This window comes from Myotis yumanensis, unplaced genomic scaffold (assembly GCF_028538775.1).
Source record: "Myotis yumanensis isolate MYYU_CA2020_CCGP unplaced genomic scaffold, mMyoYum1.0.hap1 SCAF_19, whole genome shotgun sequence".
In the NCBI taxonomy this organism is placed as follows: domain Eukaryota; kingdom Metazoa; phylum Chordata; class Mammalia; order Chiroptera; family Vespertilionidae; genus Myotis; species Myotis yumanensis.
Genome location: NW_027223770.1, coordinates 15,986,595 through 16,005,724, shown reverse-complemented (window position 1 = coordinate 16,005,724; position 19,130 = coordinate 15,986,595). Strand labels below are relative to the sequence as shown.

Genomic DNA, 19,130 nt, shown 5'->3' with positions numbered 1-19,130 from the left:
TTTACAAAATAAATAAATTAATTAATAAATGGAATAACCCAATATAAAAATGGACGTTCAGGCTCAATCAAATTAAGGGAAATAGAATATAAATTACTACCAATACCCATATTATTTACCTATCTGATTGGCAAATATCCAAAAGTTTGATGCTATACATTGTGGGTGACCTTCTACATTGAAAATATTCTGTGAAGGGTAATTTGACAATATCTATCAAAATTACAAAGGTACCTCTTCGTAACCCACCAATTTTATTCCTACGTATTTATTAGACTGATATAAACCTGAGTGAAATAGCTTACATCCATACAAAATATTCATTGTCACATTTCTAAGACCAACCACTGGAAATGACCTAAATGACCATCAACAGAGGACTGGTATGCCCACACAGAGGGGTATTACACCACATCCACCGCTCACCATCCAAGATGCTTCACATGTACTAACTCATTTAATCCGGGTACCATTCCCATGAGGTGGATGCTCTCCCCATATCAACTGACCAGGTACTAAGAGGTTATGTTGCCCAATGTCAACAGACATGACTTGGACTCAGCAGTCTGGCTCCAAAATCTGTTCTAAACACTGTTATGCTGACTAATCCATAGCTGTTTAAAAAAAAATGATGTGCTTCTTTGTCTCAGTATATAATAATCTCCAAGATATATAGTGAGAAAAAAGGACAAGCTACAGAATGGTATGTATGTGTGCTAATTTTATATATAAGTAAATATTAATGTGTATATCTTGAATACGTATAGAATATATTCAGGAAGATACACAACCTTGGAGGGGAACTGAAGCACAGGAATGAAAGAGGAGTATTTTTGCTCCCCCCCCCCCAAAAAAAAGCTTATTTTTTAAAATTTTGGACCACCAACATAAACATAATTATAGACTTTAAATCATGTCATATCAGGTTCCTTCTGGAAATCCTTTAACTGCTTCCTATCACACTTAGAACAACCCACTCCAGACCCCATAGCACAGTGAACAAGGCCCCGCCTGGTCTATGCCTTCTCCCATGGTGTGTCCAACTTTCCCTCTGGCTTGCTCTTCCAAGCTTCTTAGGCCTTGATGTTTCCCACCTCAGGACCTTTGCACTCATTGTTCCTTCTGCTTAGTGTCTCTTTTCCATGTACTGCGACTGCTTGGCTGCTTCTTATCCCGTACGTATTGACTTGGTTGTCCAGGCATATACATTTAAAGATGTTCCCCCCATTCCCATTATGTATCACAGTTCCTTGTTTTATTTTTTATTTTTGAGTAGCATTACTCATAAGCTCTGTTTATTTGTACTCTACATCAAAATACTGCCCTTAAAACATTTGTCATTCCTTTTACCAGAATGGGAATTTATTTGTCATCTTTTACATGATAATGCCAGCACATAGCACAGTGCTTGGCAAATGGTAGCAAGTTAATAAACATTTATTTACTTGTTTAATTAATTAACTAATTAACCATGTCATTCATGTAGAAAGAAACCCAGCATGGAAGGGGGATGGAAGGACAAGATTCCCATTCCCAGCCTACAGCACACAAGTAGGAGAAAGGAGGATTTCACAAGACATCTTACATCCATTTACTGAAAGGATGGCGAGATTATTGAGCATCAGATAAAACAAAATGTGTAAATCTTGGCCCAGGGCAATCACTCAAAGTCTGGAAGGAGGGTCCTTCCCCCAAGACCGCTGTTATTGTTCTTTGCTCTGAGCCTGGTGATGATGATGATGATGATGATGATGGGACAGTAGCAAACCCTAATGCATAACAGTCCTTCACCAGACTCAGCCCCATTGCATTCTCCTTGCGGCTTGCAGGTAGAGCTTCATTTCCATACACGGTGCACTGTGTTCCGACCATTGCTATTCCATTAGTGTTCCCCATGCTCTGTTGTAGTAATAAATTTGGGTCACGATGACTGCATGTCAGGTCCTTTCAAATGCCTTGATTAAGGAGGATTTGGATGTCATTTCCCTCCTTTATTATTCCATTTATCCTTGGGCTGTGGAACCACAGTGGGCTGGATCCTGAGAAGCAAACAGGTTACCACTGATCCATCTTGTTCCTTGACCCTAGGTCAGCAAACTGGCGTGAGCCAAGATGGGGCCGACTCCAGACGGTGGGCCTGGTGACCAGGGCAAGCTGGGCCCCCGGTGGGCTTGAGCCACTCACCCAAGTTATGCATCCCCTGACAGTCTGCTCGTCATGACTCACTGCAGTGGCAGTGCCCTTGGAGACGTGCCCCCGCCCCCGCCTCCTCCTCCCCCCCGCCACCTGGAAGGGTACAACAAAGACTGAGAGAGAGAGAGGCACACTGAGGTTTCTTGAACGGCTCCACCCAATGCCAGAGCAAGGATGTAGACCCCTGGTGCGGTTTTCCTAAGTCAACTTGCCAAGCCCTTAGACTTCCAATATAGCAGAGGGAAAAGCGAAGTTAGACAGCTAGCCAGAGAAAAAGAACCCTGCCAGCCAGATTCATCGGCCTGTCTTTGGGCTCTGAGAGCGTGAAATGGAAATGGATGGTATCCAGTGAGCCTGCTCTGGTTTTATTATTTTAAAATGCCCTGGACACAGATTAACTCTCTTTGCCTGGTGCTCGTCTCTTTTCCTTCTCTTTTTTCTTCTAGGGAATGGGAACAGGAGGCTCATTGACAAATTCATTGGACAGCAGTGTCTCCACCACAAGTTCTCCACATGCCTCTCCTGACCCTTCTGGATGGGAATGTTCCACCGCAGAGCCACGCCTCTCATTGAACCCACCCTGACACACACCTTCAATGCCCCCCAAACAGCCAGGCTCCACCAGTGAGGGAGCTGGGAGGAGGGAACGACAGGAGGCTGGCGATTCCTCTCTGTGCAGGGCGGGCGGCACCCATCAATCTCCCAGCAGTCTGCTCCCCATCCTTAAAGGGCTCCCATCTACTTTGGCAGGATGCAGACGGTCTTTCTCTGGCAGAGTTCAGCTGTTTTGCTTCCAGCACCTCGAGAAACCCAGGCAGGAGGTAGGCCCCCCGGCATGAGTGATGACATGGGCCTCCTCCAAGCTGGAGCTGAGGGAAGTCACACTAAATATTCCAGATGCCATCTGTGCAGGACACAGACATCCCGAGAGCAGACGGCTCAGCCTGCTGAGCAACCCCACGTGGTGCCCAGGGAGACTGTGCCTCGGGCAGTGCTGGGCAGGAAGGCACCGAGTTCTCATCTTCCAATAATAAACCCTCCTGGGTGAGTGAGTACATTTGTCAGTCTCAGTGTTTGCATCTATTAAATGGGCTGACTCCCCCACTGGAAGGCTAACATGAACATTCATTCTTTTTATTTTTTGTTTTTATTTATTATTTTAAAAACATATTTTATTGATTTCAGAGAGGAAGGGAGAGGGAGAGAGAGAGAGAAACATCAATGATGAGAGAGAATCATTGATTGGCTGCCTCCTGCCCACCCCACACTGGGGATGGAGGCCGCAACCTGGACCTATGGCCTGACTGGGAATCGAACCGTGACCTCCTGGTCCACAGATCAACACTCAACCACTGAGCTATGCCGGCTGGGCCTAACATTCATTGCTTTTACATTTATCACCCACGGGTTTGGATCCTTAATATGTGCGGTCTCTTCTCTCCAGGGCATCGTGTATAGAGGAAAAGCAGACAGAAGGGAAAGCAGCTCGGCTCTTTGTGGTAGGACCTCGAGCAAGTTGCTTTACTGCTTCGAGCCTCCGTTTTCTCACTTGCAGAATGAGGAATAGCGCTGTCTACATTGGAGGAAATTAGATAATGATTTGAAATAGCTTAACATACATATTCTGAATGTGGTTGCTACTATTGTTACTAAGGAGGAACCCGCTTTACATAAATGCCCAAGCCCCTTGCAGCCTGCACACCCTGGCCTACAGTAGACGCTCGGTAAATATTTGCTAATTGAGGTACTTTCAAGCTTGAAGGCAGCACAGCACAGTATTCACTAATGGTGTCATTCTTGCAGAATGATTTTATAACCCCATTAGCTGGAGAGTGCTAAATGGAGCTAAAAAAGCGTTCCGTCAAGAGTCTTCCAGTTGGGGCCATTGAAACATCTGATTCTCTCCTCCCCCCCCCCACCCCCCACCCCCCCGCCCCCGTCCCCGTCAAGTGCCAACATGAGTGAATCCATCTCTAGTCCCCATTTTGATGTCTGTCTTGACGCGAAACCCATTCTGGGAATGAGCTGATGACACACAAACTGGATCCTATTAACACGTCTTCCTTTCAGAAGCTGCTGCTATTTTACAAAACGCCTTTGGGTGCATTGTGGAGAAATTGCCTGCGACAAAGGAATCCGGGCTTTGATCAGAATTGTTTTCCTTTGCACCTCTCCTTAGGCGCGGCAGGAAGCATACTCTCACAACAGACTGACACAGTTATCAGCGACTCTCGTAAAAATCATGCTGAAATATTGCTTCTGTCGGCCCTGCATTGCTGGTCCGAAGCACTGCTCCCGAGGACAGCAGGCCTGCAAGTGCTCACGTCCTAGCCCGCGCCCTGTCCAGTTCTGACACCACCCCCCCCGCCCCCCTTGCCACTGAGGCTCTGACAGTTTCAAAAGAACTGGTTTTGCTTACTGAGCCCTGATCTGTGAAACGAGGGCCACTTTTCGCCCATCAGCGGGTTCAGCCCTACCCCAGGCTCTGAGACTGAGTCCCCGTGCTGGTGGAATACAAGTTCCCTAATTCTGCAAGTCCGTTTCTGTGATTCCCAACCGAACACTTACTGAATCAGATCGCCTCTAAACAAGGGGCCTAGCCCAGCTGGCGTGGCTCCGTGGTTGAGCGTCGACCTATGAACCAGGAGGTCATAGTTCAGTCCCGGTCAGGGCACATGCCTGAGTTTCAGGTTCAATCTCCAGTGTGGGGTGTGCAAGAGGCAGCTGATTGATGACTCATCATCAATGACTCTCTCATCATCTATCTCTCCCTTTCCCTTTCCATACCTCTCTGAAATCAATTAAAAACAACAACAAAAAAACCCACACAAGTGGCCTGCATCACTTCACCGATTCTTCTACCGACCCTGTAAGGCAGTGGTTCTCAACCTTCTGGCCCTTTAAATACAGTTCCTCATGTTGTGACCCAACCATAAAATTATTTTTGTTGCTACTTCATAACTGTAAGGTTGCTACTGTTATGAATCGTCATGTAAATATCTGATATGCAGGATGGTCTTAGGCGACCCCTGTGAAAGGGTCGTCCGACAGCCAAAGGGGTCTCGACCCACAGGTTGAGAACTGCTGCTGTAAGGTAAGTGGTGTGTGATTCCCATTTATTTGTGAAGAAACTGAAAGTCAGAGAGGTTCAGTCTCTTGTCAGCTGGGAAGCATTGGAGCCCACAGGCCAGACCTGGGAGCCTTCCTCGCTGCTGTCTCCTAGCTCTGCCTCTGGTTGCCCTGCAGCCAATCTGCCTGTAGTCTATTTGGGACTAGACTTCTTGACCTCGGAATCTACACATAGCTTCTCAAACACTAACATTCATACCAATAACAGGGGGGCGGGGGTGGACTTCAGAGAAGAGAGAGTTGAGGAGGGCTGAGGAGGGCTGAGGAGGGCATTGTAGACAGAGAGTAATAAAGAATGTGGACAAGAGGAGTACAACCCGGAGGTGGGGGGAACTCAAGTAGCTCAGCACTGAGTCAGTTTTTCCGCTGTTCCCATCCCAACAACATCCTAGATTACCAGGACCAAACTGTCCAGATGTGAGGCACAGACAGGGCCTGGTCATCAGGACTGCAAGTCACATAGAAAGAAGCCAGAGAAAGGGTACACCGAGCCACAGGGGAAAATGCAAAGCCACTCTGGAAGTGGAAAGAACTGGCTTACAGTGATGGCGAACCTTTTGAGCTCAGCGTGTCAGCATTTTGAAAAACCCTAACTTAACTCTGGTGCCGTGTCACATATAGAAATTTTTTGATATTTGCAACCATAGTAAAACAAAGATTTATATTTTTGATATTTATTTTATATATTTAAATGCCATTTAACAAAGAAAAATCAACCAAAAAAATGAGTTCGCGTGTCACCCCTGACACACGTGTCATAGGTTTGCCATCACTGATCTAGGATCTACTGTTCAAAGGTTCAAGGTGAATCCAGGACACAGCACACCTGTCCCAGCCGGGCTTAGCCACGCGAAGCACTAGGAAGCACAGAGCTCCGGGCAGGGAGGCCATCCTTGGTGGCCACACCGGCAGCCAGTATCAGTTACCAGGCAGGCCTGTGTTTATTAGATTTTTGCTATTGAAAGCATGGTCTGGGACACAATATCACCTCTGTGATAGTCATGCCAGGAATACACAACCGGAATCTAATTACGAGAAAACATCAGACAATCTCAAGTTGAGGGGCATTCTACAACATAACTGGCCTGTCCTATTCGAAATTGTCAAGGTCAAGAAGGACAAAAACATCTGAGAAATAGCTCCAGGGTACAGGGGACTCAAGAGACACAACAACCCCACATAATGCATGATCTTGGACTGTGTTCTGGACCTGGAGGGAAATTAATCTAAAGTTCATGATTGAAACACTTGAAATTTTTCGAATATGTATTGTATTAGGTAATAGTGTTGATCAATGTTAAATTTCCTGAGTTTGATCAATGTAAGTGAATGTTCCTTTCCTTAGGCAATACACATTGAAGAATTTAGAGGTAGAGGTCCACAATGTCACCAACTGACTTGCAAATAGTTTAGAAATAAAATATCAACTATAAATATGTAGAGAAAGAAATGATTTTAAAAAACACACAGAAGAACATATAAATAATTGTTAAACTTGAATTTGGGTAAAAATACATAGTATTTTTTGTATGTTCTTGCAACTTTTGGGTAAATCTGAAATTAATATAATTTTTTTTAAGTTCCAAAACCAAAAAAAAGACTTAAGACATATATAAGAAACAAGAATGTGTCTTTAACCAAAAATGTATAGAATTATAGACTCTCCCGCCCCATACCAGACCCACAGAATCTGAATCTACATTTTAACAAGATTCCCATGTGTTTATACCCACATCCAAGCTTGGGCATCTCTGCCCCATCATATCTGGGGCTGGACACCTGGTCCAGCTCTCAGACGTCTCCGTTACAAATCACCCCCAAGCGATGTCCCAAACTCCTATTCATCTCCCAAAACACAATACAGAAATCACCTTCCCTGTGAACATGTTTCTTACCCCTGCCTCCAGTCCCTTCCAGACTACTGCTCTGCATTCGGCGCTCTCCAAGTAAACATTTATTGCATCCTCATTCTTACATTCTATTGGAATTCAGTTTCATTGTCCTATTAAACTAAGATACTTATTCTTTGTGTACCCTCCGCACTGAGTCTAGTGAATGCTAATGCTAGAGAAACTTTTGAGTAAATGGATGAGTAAATATTTTAAGGAAGAAATTCAACTCTCTGTTGAATTTGTCAACCACCATGCTGTATTTTTGGCTCCAGAAATAGATGGCTGGAGTCTCAGAAGGGACAATTCTCAACAGTTGTCCGAAGTGCTGCTGGGTTTATGACCCAGTAACACACCGTTCTAGTAACAATCCATTGGTAATGTCCACTTGCCACAGGTTGAGTAGGTATTACAAAAATACAATAAATAACAAAAGGCCAAGTTAGCCAATGCAATGGTTTAGTCATGGTGTTGGGTCCAAGTTCCTCAGCCAGGGACTTGACCTCCTCAGGCGCCAGGAATTGGAAGAACACACGAGTGGCCATAGGTAGGTGGGTCATGCTTTATTGCAAACAAAGCAGCCAACAACCAAGTCAGAAGCACCTTATATACTCACTCAAACAAAAGAGGCTTGGAGCCAATGAGTGACATCTGTGCTACATTACCATAAGTAGATTATGTAAGGCTGTGCCTGCTACCTAATGCTACTGCTGAGTCATTGCCCTCGCACATGCGTAGGGCAACGGGGCCTTTAACGTAGTAATACTGCTGTGTCATTGCCTTCACACATGCTTATGGCGAGTGGGCCTTCAACCTCCGGCGTACTCTGGGCCCCCACACGTGGTTACTAGGGAAAAGGGAAGAAAGGCCAAAGAGACTGGTATTAGGGCAGGCTTGTTTGAAAGCATGTAGCATGTGCCTTCCTTATCCTAAAGGATCTGTGCCTTTAAGAGAAGGCCATGTCTCTCAGCCCTGGCAGGTGTAGGCAGCGATACAGGACAGAACATCAGAAAGCTGCAAGGACTGAAAGGAAACCAGAGGCTTTGGTTTGCGAAGCGTGATCTCCCCCTCTTGTCTTCAAATGCGTGGGAAGGAATGGATTTATAATGAGCTGCTTCTATCTAAGAAGTAAAGCAGGTTTGAAAGGACCTACTAGCTACAACCCAGACTCCCCGGTGTTTTCAATGAAAGGATAATTTCGGACATCAAACTGCAGCGTCCCGGGCTCTGGAAGGCAGGACGGATGCCAGGTCTTTCAATGCAGACAAGATCTGCTACCACGCCACTCGCAGAAGAAATGTTTTATTTTAACTCAACGTGGGGCTTTTCAAGAATTTTCCCAGGAACAGGGTTTTGCCAAACACCGGATTTTAATTTAATGAGGGTGAAAAGTTTAAGAAAGAAATAGAAAAGGAAGATCCTGAAAGGACAGCAGAGACGTGGAGCTGGAACCTCTGTCCAGCTCATGAAAATGTATCAGTAAAGGCGGCCAGCAGACTCCGGCCATGACGAGGTGCTGAGCCGCTGGGATTTCCAGGAGAGTCTCATTGGTCTGCTGTCTGTGCAGGAAGCTGTGTAGATGTGCAAGGACAAGCCACGCAGAATTTCCTGAGGGAGTTTACTTTAATGCCTACCATGTGCTAGATAACTTGATTGCAGTCTGGGAGGTAGCGCATAATCTTCATCTTGCAGATACAAAGTCTCCATGACACCAGAGTGGGAGACCTAACGTCCCAGAGTCTTCAGAAGAGTCCCCAACCCAAGCTTGAGGGAGGCCATGGCAGCCCTTTAGAAAGCTGGGCCTTCGTTTACAGCTCCGTGGAGTCACCTCTCCTGGGACGTTTTCCTGCTTACCCTCTGAGCCTCCTGGTCCTTGCAGGCTTGAAGATGCCTGCTGTGATCTTCATGGGGACCTATTTTCACCTGCCTGCCTCCCCTACATTTACCACTTCCATTCCCTACATGGAGTCTAAGCCCACCTTCATTGATGCTGTGCCTTCATTTCCTTCTGGTCCCCATGGTAGCCACTGAGAGCCCATACACCCAGTTCTTTTGCCCAGCCCAGGCCCCTGGAGTACCAGCTGAGATACCATAGGTCCCTGGTTCCCAGCTCTAACTCCGGGCTCATTCTCCTGTCCTAACGCTTCTGCACGGGGCTAATTGTTTCCAAAAATAGATCAAGAGACTCAATAACGCTAAGTAAGTCACATAAAATATGAAATCCAATGAAGTACTGAGATCTTAGCATTGAATCCTACCAATTAAGAATGTGTGGTTTCTTACACCTGTTTCAATGGCCATCCTTCAAAAGACAAGACACAAACTCTGGCGTGGTTATGGAGAAGACGGAACACTATAGCACTATGGGAGTGAATGCAAACAGGTGCAGCCACCATGAGAAACAGCACATGGGTTCCCCCAAAGATTGAAACTAGAACTACCATAGGATTCAACAATTCCAATTCTAGGGAATTTAGCCAAAGAAAACACTAACTCAAACAGATATTTGCATCCCCATGTTCATAGCAGCACTACTCATAATAGCCAATGCATGAAAACAAGCTAAGTGCCCATTGATGGATGAATGGATAAAGAAGTTGTGTGTGTGTAGGGAATATATATATATCTACACTAATAAAAGAGAAACATGGTAATTGGCATACGACCGCTAACCTTCCCATTGGCTAATCAGCATATCCTTATGCAAATTAACTGTCAGCCAAGATGGCAGCCGGCAGCCAGGCAGCTAGAAGCAAACATGAGGCTTGCTTGCTCCAGGGACTGCAAACTCCAACGTTCCCCACCTGACTTGCCGGCCTCTGAGTTGCAACTCTAAGCAACTATGTACTATGTTGCAAATAAGAAGGTAAACAACCTTCTTATTTGCCTGCAGGGATCTCAGAGCTGAAGTTATACATTGTTTCCATTATAGAACAGCAAACAAACCAGATACAAAGCCTCAGAGCTAGAGCCAGAGCTAAAGCTGGCCCAGAATAAAATAAAAAAAGAGAAAAAAAAGGAGCGGTTGGGAGCTTCAGTCAGCCTGAAAGCAGCCCTCAGCCCCTCACCCAGACTGGCCAGGCACCCCAGTGGGGACCCCCACCCTGATCCAGGACACCCTTCAGGGCAAACCAGCCGGCCCCCAGGCCTCTATCCTATATAGTAAAAGGGTAATATGCATCCCAGCACCGAGATCAGCGTGACAGGGGGCAGCGCCCAAACACCCTGATCACCCTTTGGCTCTGTGTGTGACAGGGGGCGGGGCCACAACCTCCCTATCTGACTGCTCTGTTCATGACAGGGGAAGGCGCCCCAACCCCCTGATCAGCCATGCTCTGTGTCTGATAGGGGGGAGTTCCCCAATCCCCTGATCGCCCTGCGGCTCTGTGTGTGACAGGGGGCGGGGCCACAACCTCCCTATCCGCCCTGCTCTGTTCGTGACAGGGTGTGGCGCCCCAACCCCGCCCCCCGCCCCCACGGGCCCTGCTCTGTAGAGCCATAACCTCCCCATTGGCCCGGTCCTGAGTGTGACAGTGGCAGCGCCCCAACCCCCTGATCGGCCCTGCTCTGTGGGTGATAGAGGGCTGCACCCCAACCCCCTGATCCGCCCTGCTCTGTGTGTGACAGGGGGCGGTGCCCCAACCCCCCCAATCGGCCCCACCCTGAGCGTGACTGAGGGTGGCATCACATCCTCCTGATCCGCCCTGCTCTGTGCATGACAGGGGGCAGCGCCCCAACTCCCCAATCAGCCCTGCTCTGAGCCTGACCAGGGGCTGCACCTAGGGATTGGGCCTGCCCTCTGCCACCCAGGAGCAGGCCTAAGCCAGCAGGTCGTTATCTCCTGAGGGGTCCCAGACTGCAAGAGGGCACAGGCCGGGCTGAGGAACCCTCCCCCCCCCCCCCCCCCCCCAGTGCACAAATTTTTGTGAACCGGGCCTCTAGTATATATATAATCTTCATAAATTCCTACCATTTATGACAACATGGATGAGACTTGAGGGCATTATACTAAGTGAAGTGAGCCAGACAAAGACAAATGATCTCACTTATGTGTGGAACCTAAAAACAAACAAAGAAAAAACCAAACTCATACGAAAAATAGATCAGCCAACAGATAAAATTGGGGAGTTGACAAATATGGGTTATGACTACATTTACAAAACTAAACATTCTTCTTGTAGTGGTTAGAATGGGTGCGGTTATGCTGGGTAACAAGTACTCCCACCTGCCAAGTCTTAGTGGCCCATGACTGCCATATTTTCCTTTCCTGTTTATGTTATTTTCCTGCAGTAGGTCGGCTGCGAGCTCTGCTCCCTGTCTCCTCACTCCAGGACTCAGGCTGGCAAAGCAGACAGAGGTGAGAGAGCTGTGGGGAGGCTTGCATCAGCAGGGAAATCTCAGGTGTTATGTGCTAGGTATGGTTGGTCTATGGTAATGTACATTAAAATAGGGTCATAACTGTCAAAATAGACGTATTCATACATAGGCCTCCTAAAACCATTCCTGGTACCATCATCGCTATATATACATTTTGTGAACTGTGGATAAAGATGAAAATTAAAGCCACGAGAAGTGCTGATTTTCTCATGGAAATAGACTAGCAAGAAGACCAGGAAGCTAAAGAGAGGGGGAAGGAAGTGGCCAGAGAATTACAAAGAAAGAAAGAAGCATAGGAGAACCTAGACAATATATTGTCATGTCAGTAGGTAGGGGCAGGGTGAGAGGGGGTGAGGTAAGAAAACTTCAAAGAAAAGGTGGTAACAATGCTGAATATCTAGAAGAACACATTTTTTCAAAAGGCCACACACAGCATTGAGAATTTCATAAGCAAAGGAGGGTCAGATTCTGGATATATTTTGAAAATATATCAAAGGGCACCGCCCCCCCCGCCCCCAAAGAAAAAAATGTACCATTTCTAGGCGACCTGATAAGACTTTGGCATAGAGGTAATTCGGTAACTCGCAGCTGTTGCAGGACCGGCTGATTGGCTGTTGTGGGGTCGCCTGTGTTTAAAACTCAGGCCGATGGCCCTCTGTGGGCCTGTTTCTGCATCATCTGGTGACAGACACAGAGTCCAGCGGGTAGACCGGTGCCGAGGAACAGGTGGGCTAATCCCTGTCAAATGGTTCCCAGGACGGACGGACGGACGGACGGACGGTGGGAACACTGGGAAGGACTGCCACAGTGACCTCAGGCCATCATTCATCCGAGTTCCCAGAGCGGATTACAGCCTAAGCCCTGGGCTCCGCCCCGGAGGGCGTGGCAAGCGAAGGGGCCAATAGGCACGCAGCGCACCTGGCTGCGGCTCCATAAATGCCGAACGCATCTGCCTGCAGCGCCATAAGTGCCAGGCCTTGCACAGAGCAACTCCGTGCCAGCCGACCTTATTACCTCCAGACACAGTGGCTGCTGAGCGCGCGCTCCCTGAACTGATGGATCCCACAGCTGAAGACGGAGTTCAATTATCCGGCAACTGCCAAGATACTCGCCCTTTATCTGAGGAAATTGCGGAGTTCCTCCGGGAATTCTGTGAGACACTTGAGTCAACAACTCCAGCTGCACCAGAGCCACAGATCTGCATGCCTCTGACTGCCCGTGGTGACCAGAGCCAACCTGAATCCGCTCAGAACCAGGTGATGGCTCCTTTGAGGCCCACGATGACGGTTTCTGCATGTTCTAATATCCCTGGGACAGTCCTTGACCAGAACTCTATAACTCTCCCTGTTAAGGACTTGGATAAGCCCCCTGGAGAACTAAAGGAGACTGTCTCCATGGACCAGAAGGTGACCTCCTTTGATCAGAGAAAACCCACAGCAACCTCCTGGATGATAGGTGGTACTGACAGCCCAAAGACAACTGATTGCCAAAAGACAACCATCACTGCAAACAACATGACAATCTCCAAAGAAGGAAGCCAGAGGAAGACCCTCAGTGATGAACAGACTGTCTGTGGAGGCCAGATGACCTTCGATGGGGAGCAGACCCGTGATGGAGGCCAGATGACCTTCGGTGGGGACCAGACCCGTGATGGAGGCCAGATGACCTTCGGTGGGGACCAGACCCGTGATGGAGGCCAGATGACCATCAGTGGGGATCAGACCCGTGATGGAGGCCAGATGACCATCAGTGGGGATCAGACCCGTGATGGAGGCCAGATGAGCTTCGGTGGGGACCAGACCCGGGATAGCGGCGAGATGACCTTTGGTTTGGACCAGACCCCTGGTGGAGGCCAGATGACCTTTGGTGGGGAACAGACCCATTCGGGAGGCCACATGACTTTTGGTGGGGGCCAGAGCCTTTATGGAGGCCAGATGACCTTTGGTGGGGAACAGATCCGCTTTGGAGGCCAGATGGCTTTTGCTGGGGGCCAGACCCTTTATGGAGGCCACATGACCTTTGGTGGGGGCCAGAGCCTTTATGGAGGCCAGATGACCTTTGGTGGGGAACAGACCCATTTTGGAGGCCAGATGGCTTTTGCTGGGGCCCAGAGCCTTTATGGAGGCCAGATGACCTTTGGTTTGGACCAGAGCCTTTATGGAGGCCAGATGACCTTTGGTTTGGACCAGACCCTTTATGGAGGCCAGATGACCTTTGGTTTGGACCAGACCCTTTATGGAGGCCAGATGACTTTTGGTTGGGACCAGAACCGTTATGGAAGCCAGATGACTTTTGGTGGGGACCAAACCCGTTATGGAGGCCAGATGAACTTCAGAGGGGATCAGACCCACTATGGAGGCCAGATGAACTTCAGAGGGGATCAGACCCACTATGGAAGCCAGATGATCTTCTGTGGGGACCAGACCCGTTTTGGAGGCCAGATGAACTTCAGAGGGGATCAGACCCACTATGGAGGCCAGATGACCTTCAGTGGGGACCAGACCCGTTATGGAGGCGAGATGACAGCTCTTAAACGGGACTATCCAGTGACCTTCATTGGCAACCATACCTTCACTGGGGGCCAGGTGATAACATCCGGCAGTGACAAGACTCTCTCTGGGGGTCCGATGGGGACGCTTAAGGTGGACCAGATGAGAGCCTTCACTGATGACCAGACTCTCTCTGGAAGCCATATGATGCCATGTCAATCGCCATCATTGCCATACCAAGGATTCCTGGACTGTCCAAGTTCCCATTTGACCCAAGGACAATCCCTAGGAGAGCAGAAGTCAGAACTCAAAACCAAGAGACGTCGGTTCCCAAAGAATCATGACATTTTAAAGCCCTACGTTTGCACATACCAGGACTGTAAGCAATCATATTCCAAGTATTGCGCTCTCGAAGGCCATATTCGCAGACACACAGGAGAGAGGCCCTACAAATGCAAGGTGAACGGATGCACATGGGAATTCGCCCGTTCAGATGAGCTCAGGAGACACAACAAGAAACACACCGGGGAGAGACCCTTCAGGTGTGCTCTGTGCGGCAGGTGTTTTGCACGACGTGATCACTTGAAGCAGCACCAGAAAGTCCACCAGAGACTACGATCCTGATTCCATCAGCCCATGAGGAAACAGGATTCTCCCTGAGCCTTTGTTTGTTTGTTTAGCACCTAGCTTTGTGCTACCACACTGGAGGTGCTTCATATCCCTTGCAAACTTTTAAGGTTTTCATTTTCTAAATCATAGAAGAAATAGCCCAGCTGGTGTGGCCCGGTGGTTGACTGTCAATCCATGAACCAAGAGGTCACTAGTTTGATTCCCGGTCAGGGCACATGACCGGGTTCAGGGCTCAATCCCAGTGGGCTGTGTTCAGGAGGCAACCAATCAATGATCCTCTCTCATCATTGATGTTTCTCTCCCTCTCTGCCTCTCCCTTTCTTGCCAAAATCAATAAAAATATTTTTTAAAAAGATGTCTCTCTCTATTCCTCTCCCTTCCTCTCTCTGTAAAGATCAATTTAAAAAAATTGAAAGCATAGAAGAAACACATGTATGCATTTCAATACAAACAGAAGCATTTCTTTTATTCAAAAAAAAATAAAGACTATGTCAAAGTAAAGTCAGCATGCATGATCTGTTGACGGATTCAATGTGGGGTATGAGAGAAAGAGAAGAGACAATAAAATTTCCCAGGCTGTAAGCCTGAGCCATGGCACTCAGTTGCTGCTGTTAACTGAGGTATGGAAAATTATGGGTGGCCCAAGTTTGGGGTCAGGGGAGATCAGAAATTTCATTTGCACAGTTTGAGTTGTAGATTAATTTTCTGAGGAAACTTAGACAAAACAGTAGGAAACTTGGGTCTGGAGTTCGGGGCTCAGGATCAGCCAACAGATAAAACTGGGGAGTTGACAAATATAGGTTATGACTACATTTACAAAACTAAGCATTCTTCTTGTAGTGGTTAGAGTGGGTGCGGTTATGCTAGGTAACAAGTACTCCCACCTGCCAAGTCTTAGTGGCCCATGCCTGCCGTATTTTCCTTTCCTGTTTATGTTATTTTCCCACAGTAGGTCAACCGGGAGCTCTGCTCCCTGTCTCCTCACTCCAGGACTCAGGCTGGCAAAGCAGACAGAGGTGAGAGAGCTGTGGGGAGGCTTGCATCAGCAGGGAAATCTCAGGTGTTATGTGCTAGGTATGGTTGGTCTATGGTAATGTACATTAAAATAGGGTCATAACTGTCAAAATAGACGTATTCATACATAGGCCTCCTAAAACCATTCCTGGTACTATCATCGCTATATATACATTTTGTGAACTGTGGATAAAGATGAAAATTACAGCCACGAGAAGTGCTGATTTTCTCATGGAAATAGACTAGCAAGAAGACCAGGAAGCTAAAGAGAGGGGGAAGGAAGTGGCCAGAGAATTACAAAGAGAGAAAGAAAGAAGCATAGGAGAACCTAGACAGTATATTGTCATGGCAGTAGGTAGGGGCAGGGTGAGAGGGGGTGAGGTTAGAAAACTTCAAAGAAAAGATGGTAACAATGCTGAATATCTAGAAGAATACATTTTTTCAAAAGGCCACACACAGCATTGAGAATTTCATAAGCAAAGGAGGGTCAGATTCTGGATATATTTTGAAAATATATCAAAGGGCACCCCCCCCCCCCCCCACCCCTCCAAAGAGAAAAATGTGAGAACCATTTCTAGGCGACCTGATAAGACTTCGGCATAGAGGTAATTCGGTAACTCGCAGCTGTAGCAGGACCGGCTGATTGGCTGTTGTGGTGTCGCGTGTGTTTAAAACTCAGGCCAATGGCCCTCTGTGGGCCTGTTTCTGCATCGTCTGGTGATTGACACAGAGTCCAGCGGGTAGACCGGTGCCGAGGAACAGGTGGGCTAATCCCTGTCAAATGGTTCCCAGGACGGACGGACGGACGGACGGACGGTGGGAACACTGGGAAGGACTGCCACAGTGACCTCAGGCCATCATTCATCCGAGTTCCCAGAGCGGATTACAGCCTAAGCCCTGGGCTCCGCCCCGGAGGGCGTGGCAAGCGAAGGGGCCAATAGGCACGCAGCGCACCTGGCTGCGGCTCCATAAATGCCGAACGCATCTGCCTGCAGCGCCATAAGTGCCAGGCCTTGCACAGAGCAACTCCGTGCCAGCCGACCTTATTACCTCCAGACACAGTGGCTGCTGAGCGCGCGCTCCCTGAACTGATGGATCCCACAGCTGAAGACGGAGTTCAATTATCCGGCAACTGCCAAGATACTCGCCCTTTATCTGAGGAAATTGCGGAGTTCCTCCGGGAATTCTGTGAGACACTTGAGTCAACAACTCCAGCTGCACCAGAGCCACAGATCTGCATGCCTCTGACTGCCCGTGGTGACCAGAGCCAACCTGAATCCGCTCAGAACCAGGTGATGGCTCCTTTGAGGCCCACGATGACGGTTTCTGCATGTTCTAATATCCCTGGGACAGTCCTTGACCAGAACTCTATAACTCTCCCTGTTAAGGACTTGGATAAGCCCCCTGGAGAACTAAAGGAGACTGTCTCCATGGACCAGAAGGTGACCTCCTTTGATCAGAGAAAACCCACAGCAACCTCCTGGATGATAGGTGGTACTGACAGCCCAAAGACAACTGATTGCCAAAAGACAACCATCACTGCAAACAACATGACAATCTCCAAAGAAGGAAGCCAGAGGAAGACCCTCAGTGATGAACAGACTGTCTGTGGAGGCCAGATGACCTTCGATGGGGAGCAGACCCGTGATGGAGGCCAGATGACCTTCGGTGGGGACCAGACCCGTGATGGAGGCCAGATGACCTTCGGTGGGGACCAGACCCGTGATGGAGGCCAGATGACCATCAGTGGGGATCAGACCCGTGATGGAGGCCAGATGACCATCAGTGGGGATCAGACCCGTGATGGAGGCCAGATGAGCTTCGGTGGGGACCAGACCCGGGATAGCGGCGAGATGACCTTTGGTTTGGACCAGACCCCTGGTGGAGGCCAGATGACCTTTGGTGGGGAACAGACCCATTCGGGAGGCCACATGACTTTTGGTGGGGGCCAGAGCCTTTATGGAGGCCAGATGACCTTTGGTGGGGAACAGATCCGCTTTGGAGGCCAGATGGCTTTTGCTGGGGGCCAGACCCTTTATGGAGGCCACATGACCTTTGGTGGGGGCCAGAGCCTTTATGGAGGCCAGATGACCTTTGGTGGGGAACAGACCCATTTTGGAGGCCAGATGGCTTTTGCTGGGGCCCAGAGCCTTTATGGAGGCCAGATGACCTTTGGTTTGGACCAGAGCCTTTATGGAGGCCAGATGACCTTTGGTTTGGACCAGACCCTTTATGGAGGCCAGATGACCTTTGGTTTGGACCAGACCCTTTATGGAGGCCAGATGACTTTTGGTTGGGACCAGAACCGTTATGGAAGCCAGATGACTTTTGGTGGGGACCAAACCCGTTATGGAGGCCAGATGAACTTCAGAGGGGATCAGACCCACTATGGAGGCCAGATGAACTTCAGAGGGGATCAGACCCACTATGGAAGCCAGATGATCTTCTGTGGGGACCAGACCCGTTTTGGAGGCCAGATGAACTTCAGAGGGGATCAGACCCACTATGGAGGCCAGATGACCTTCAGTGGGGACCAGACCCGTTATGGAGGCGAGATGACAGCTCTTAAACGGGACTATCCAGTGACCTTCATTGGCAACCATACCTTCACTGGGGGCCAGGTGATAACATCCGGCAGTGACAAGACTCTCTCTGGGGGTCCGATGGGGACGCTTAAGGTGGACCAGATGAGAGCCTTCACTGATGACCAGACTCTCTCTGGAAGCCATATGATGCCATGTCAATCGCCATCATTGCCATACCAAGGATTCCTGGACTGTCCAAGTTCCCATTTGACCCAAGGACAATCCCTAGGAGAGCAGAAGTCAGAACTCAAAACCAAGAGACGTCGGTTCCCAAAGAATCATGACATTTTAAAGCCCTACGTTTGCACATACCAGGACTGTAAGCAATCATATTCCAAGTATTGCGCTCTCGAAGGCCATATTCGCAGACACACAGGAGAGAGGCCCTACAAATGCAAGGTGAACGGATGCACATGGGAATTCGCCCGTTCAGATGAGCTCAGGAGACACAACAAGAAACACACCGGGGAGAGACCCTTCAGGTGTGCTCTGTGCGGCAGGTGTTTTGCACGACGTGATCACTTGAAGCAGCACCAGAAAGTCCACCAGAGACTACGATCCTGATTCCATCAGCCCATGAGGAAACAGGATTCTCCCTGAGCCTTTGTTTGTTTGTTTAGCACCTAGCTTTGTGCTACCACACTGGAGGTGCTTCATATCCCTTGCAAACTTTTAAGGTTTTCATTTTCTAAATCATAGAAGAAATAGCCCAGCTGGTGTGGCCCGGTGGTTGACTGTCAATCCATGAACCAAGAGGTCACTAGTTTGATTCCCGGTCAGGGCACATGACCGGGTTCAGGGCTCAATCCCAGTGGGCTGTGTTC

At 48.5% G+C, this 19,130-nt stretch overlaps 1 protein-coding gene across 1 annotated transcript; it reads left to right on the top strand.

Moving 5' to 3' along the window:
• The first annotated feature begins 12,643 nt into the window (after positions 1-12,643).
• Positions 12,644-18,870, top strand: KLF18 (KLF transcription factor 18). Its single transcript, XM_070400162.1, has 2 exons — positions 12,644-14,173; positions 16,717-18,870. Exons 1-2 carry the CDS (start codon positions 12,644-12,646, stop codon positions 18,868-18,870), a joined length of 3,684 nt encoding a protein of 1,227 aa, XP_070256263.1.
• Positions 18,871-19,130: the final 260 nt, after the last annotated feature.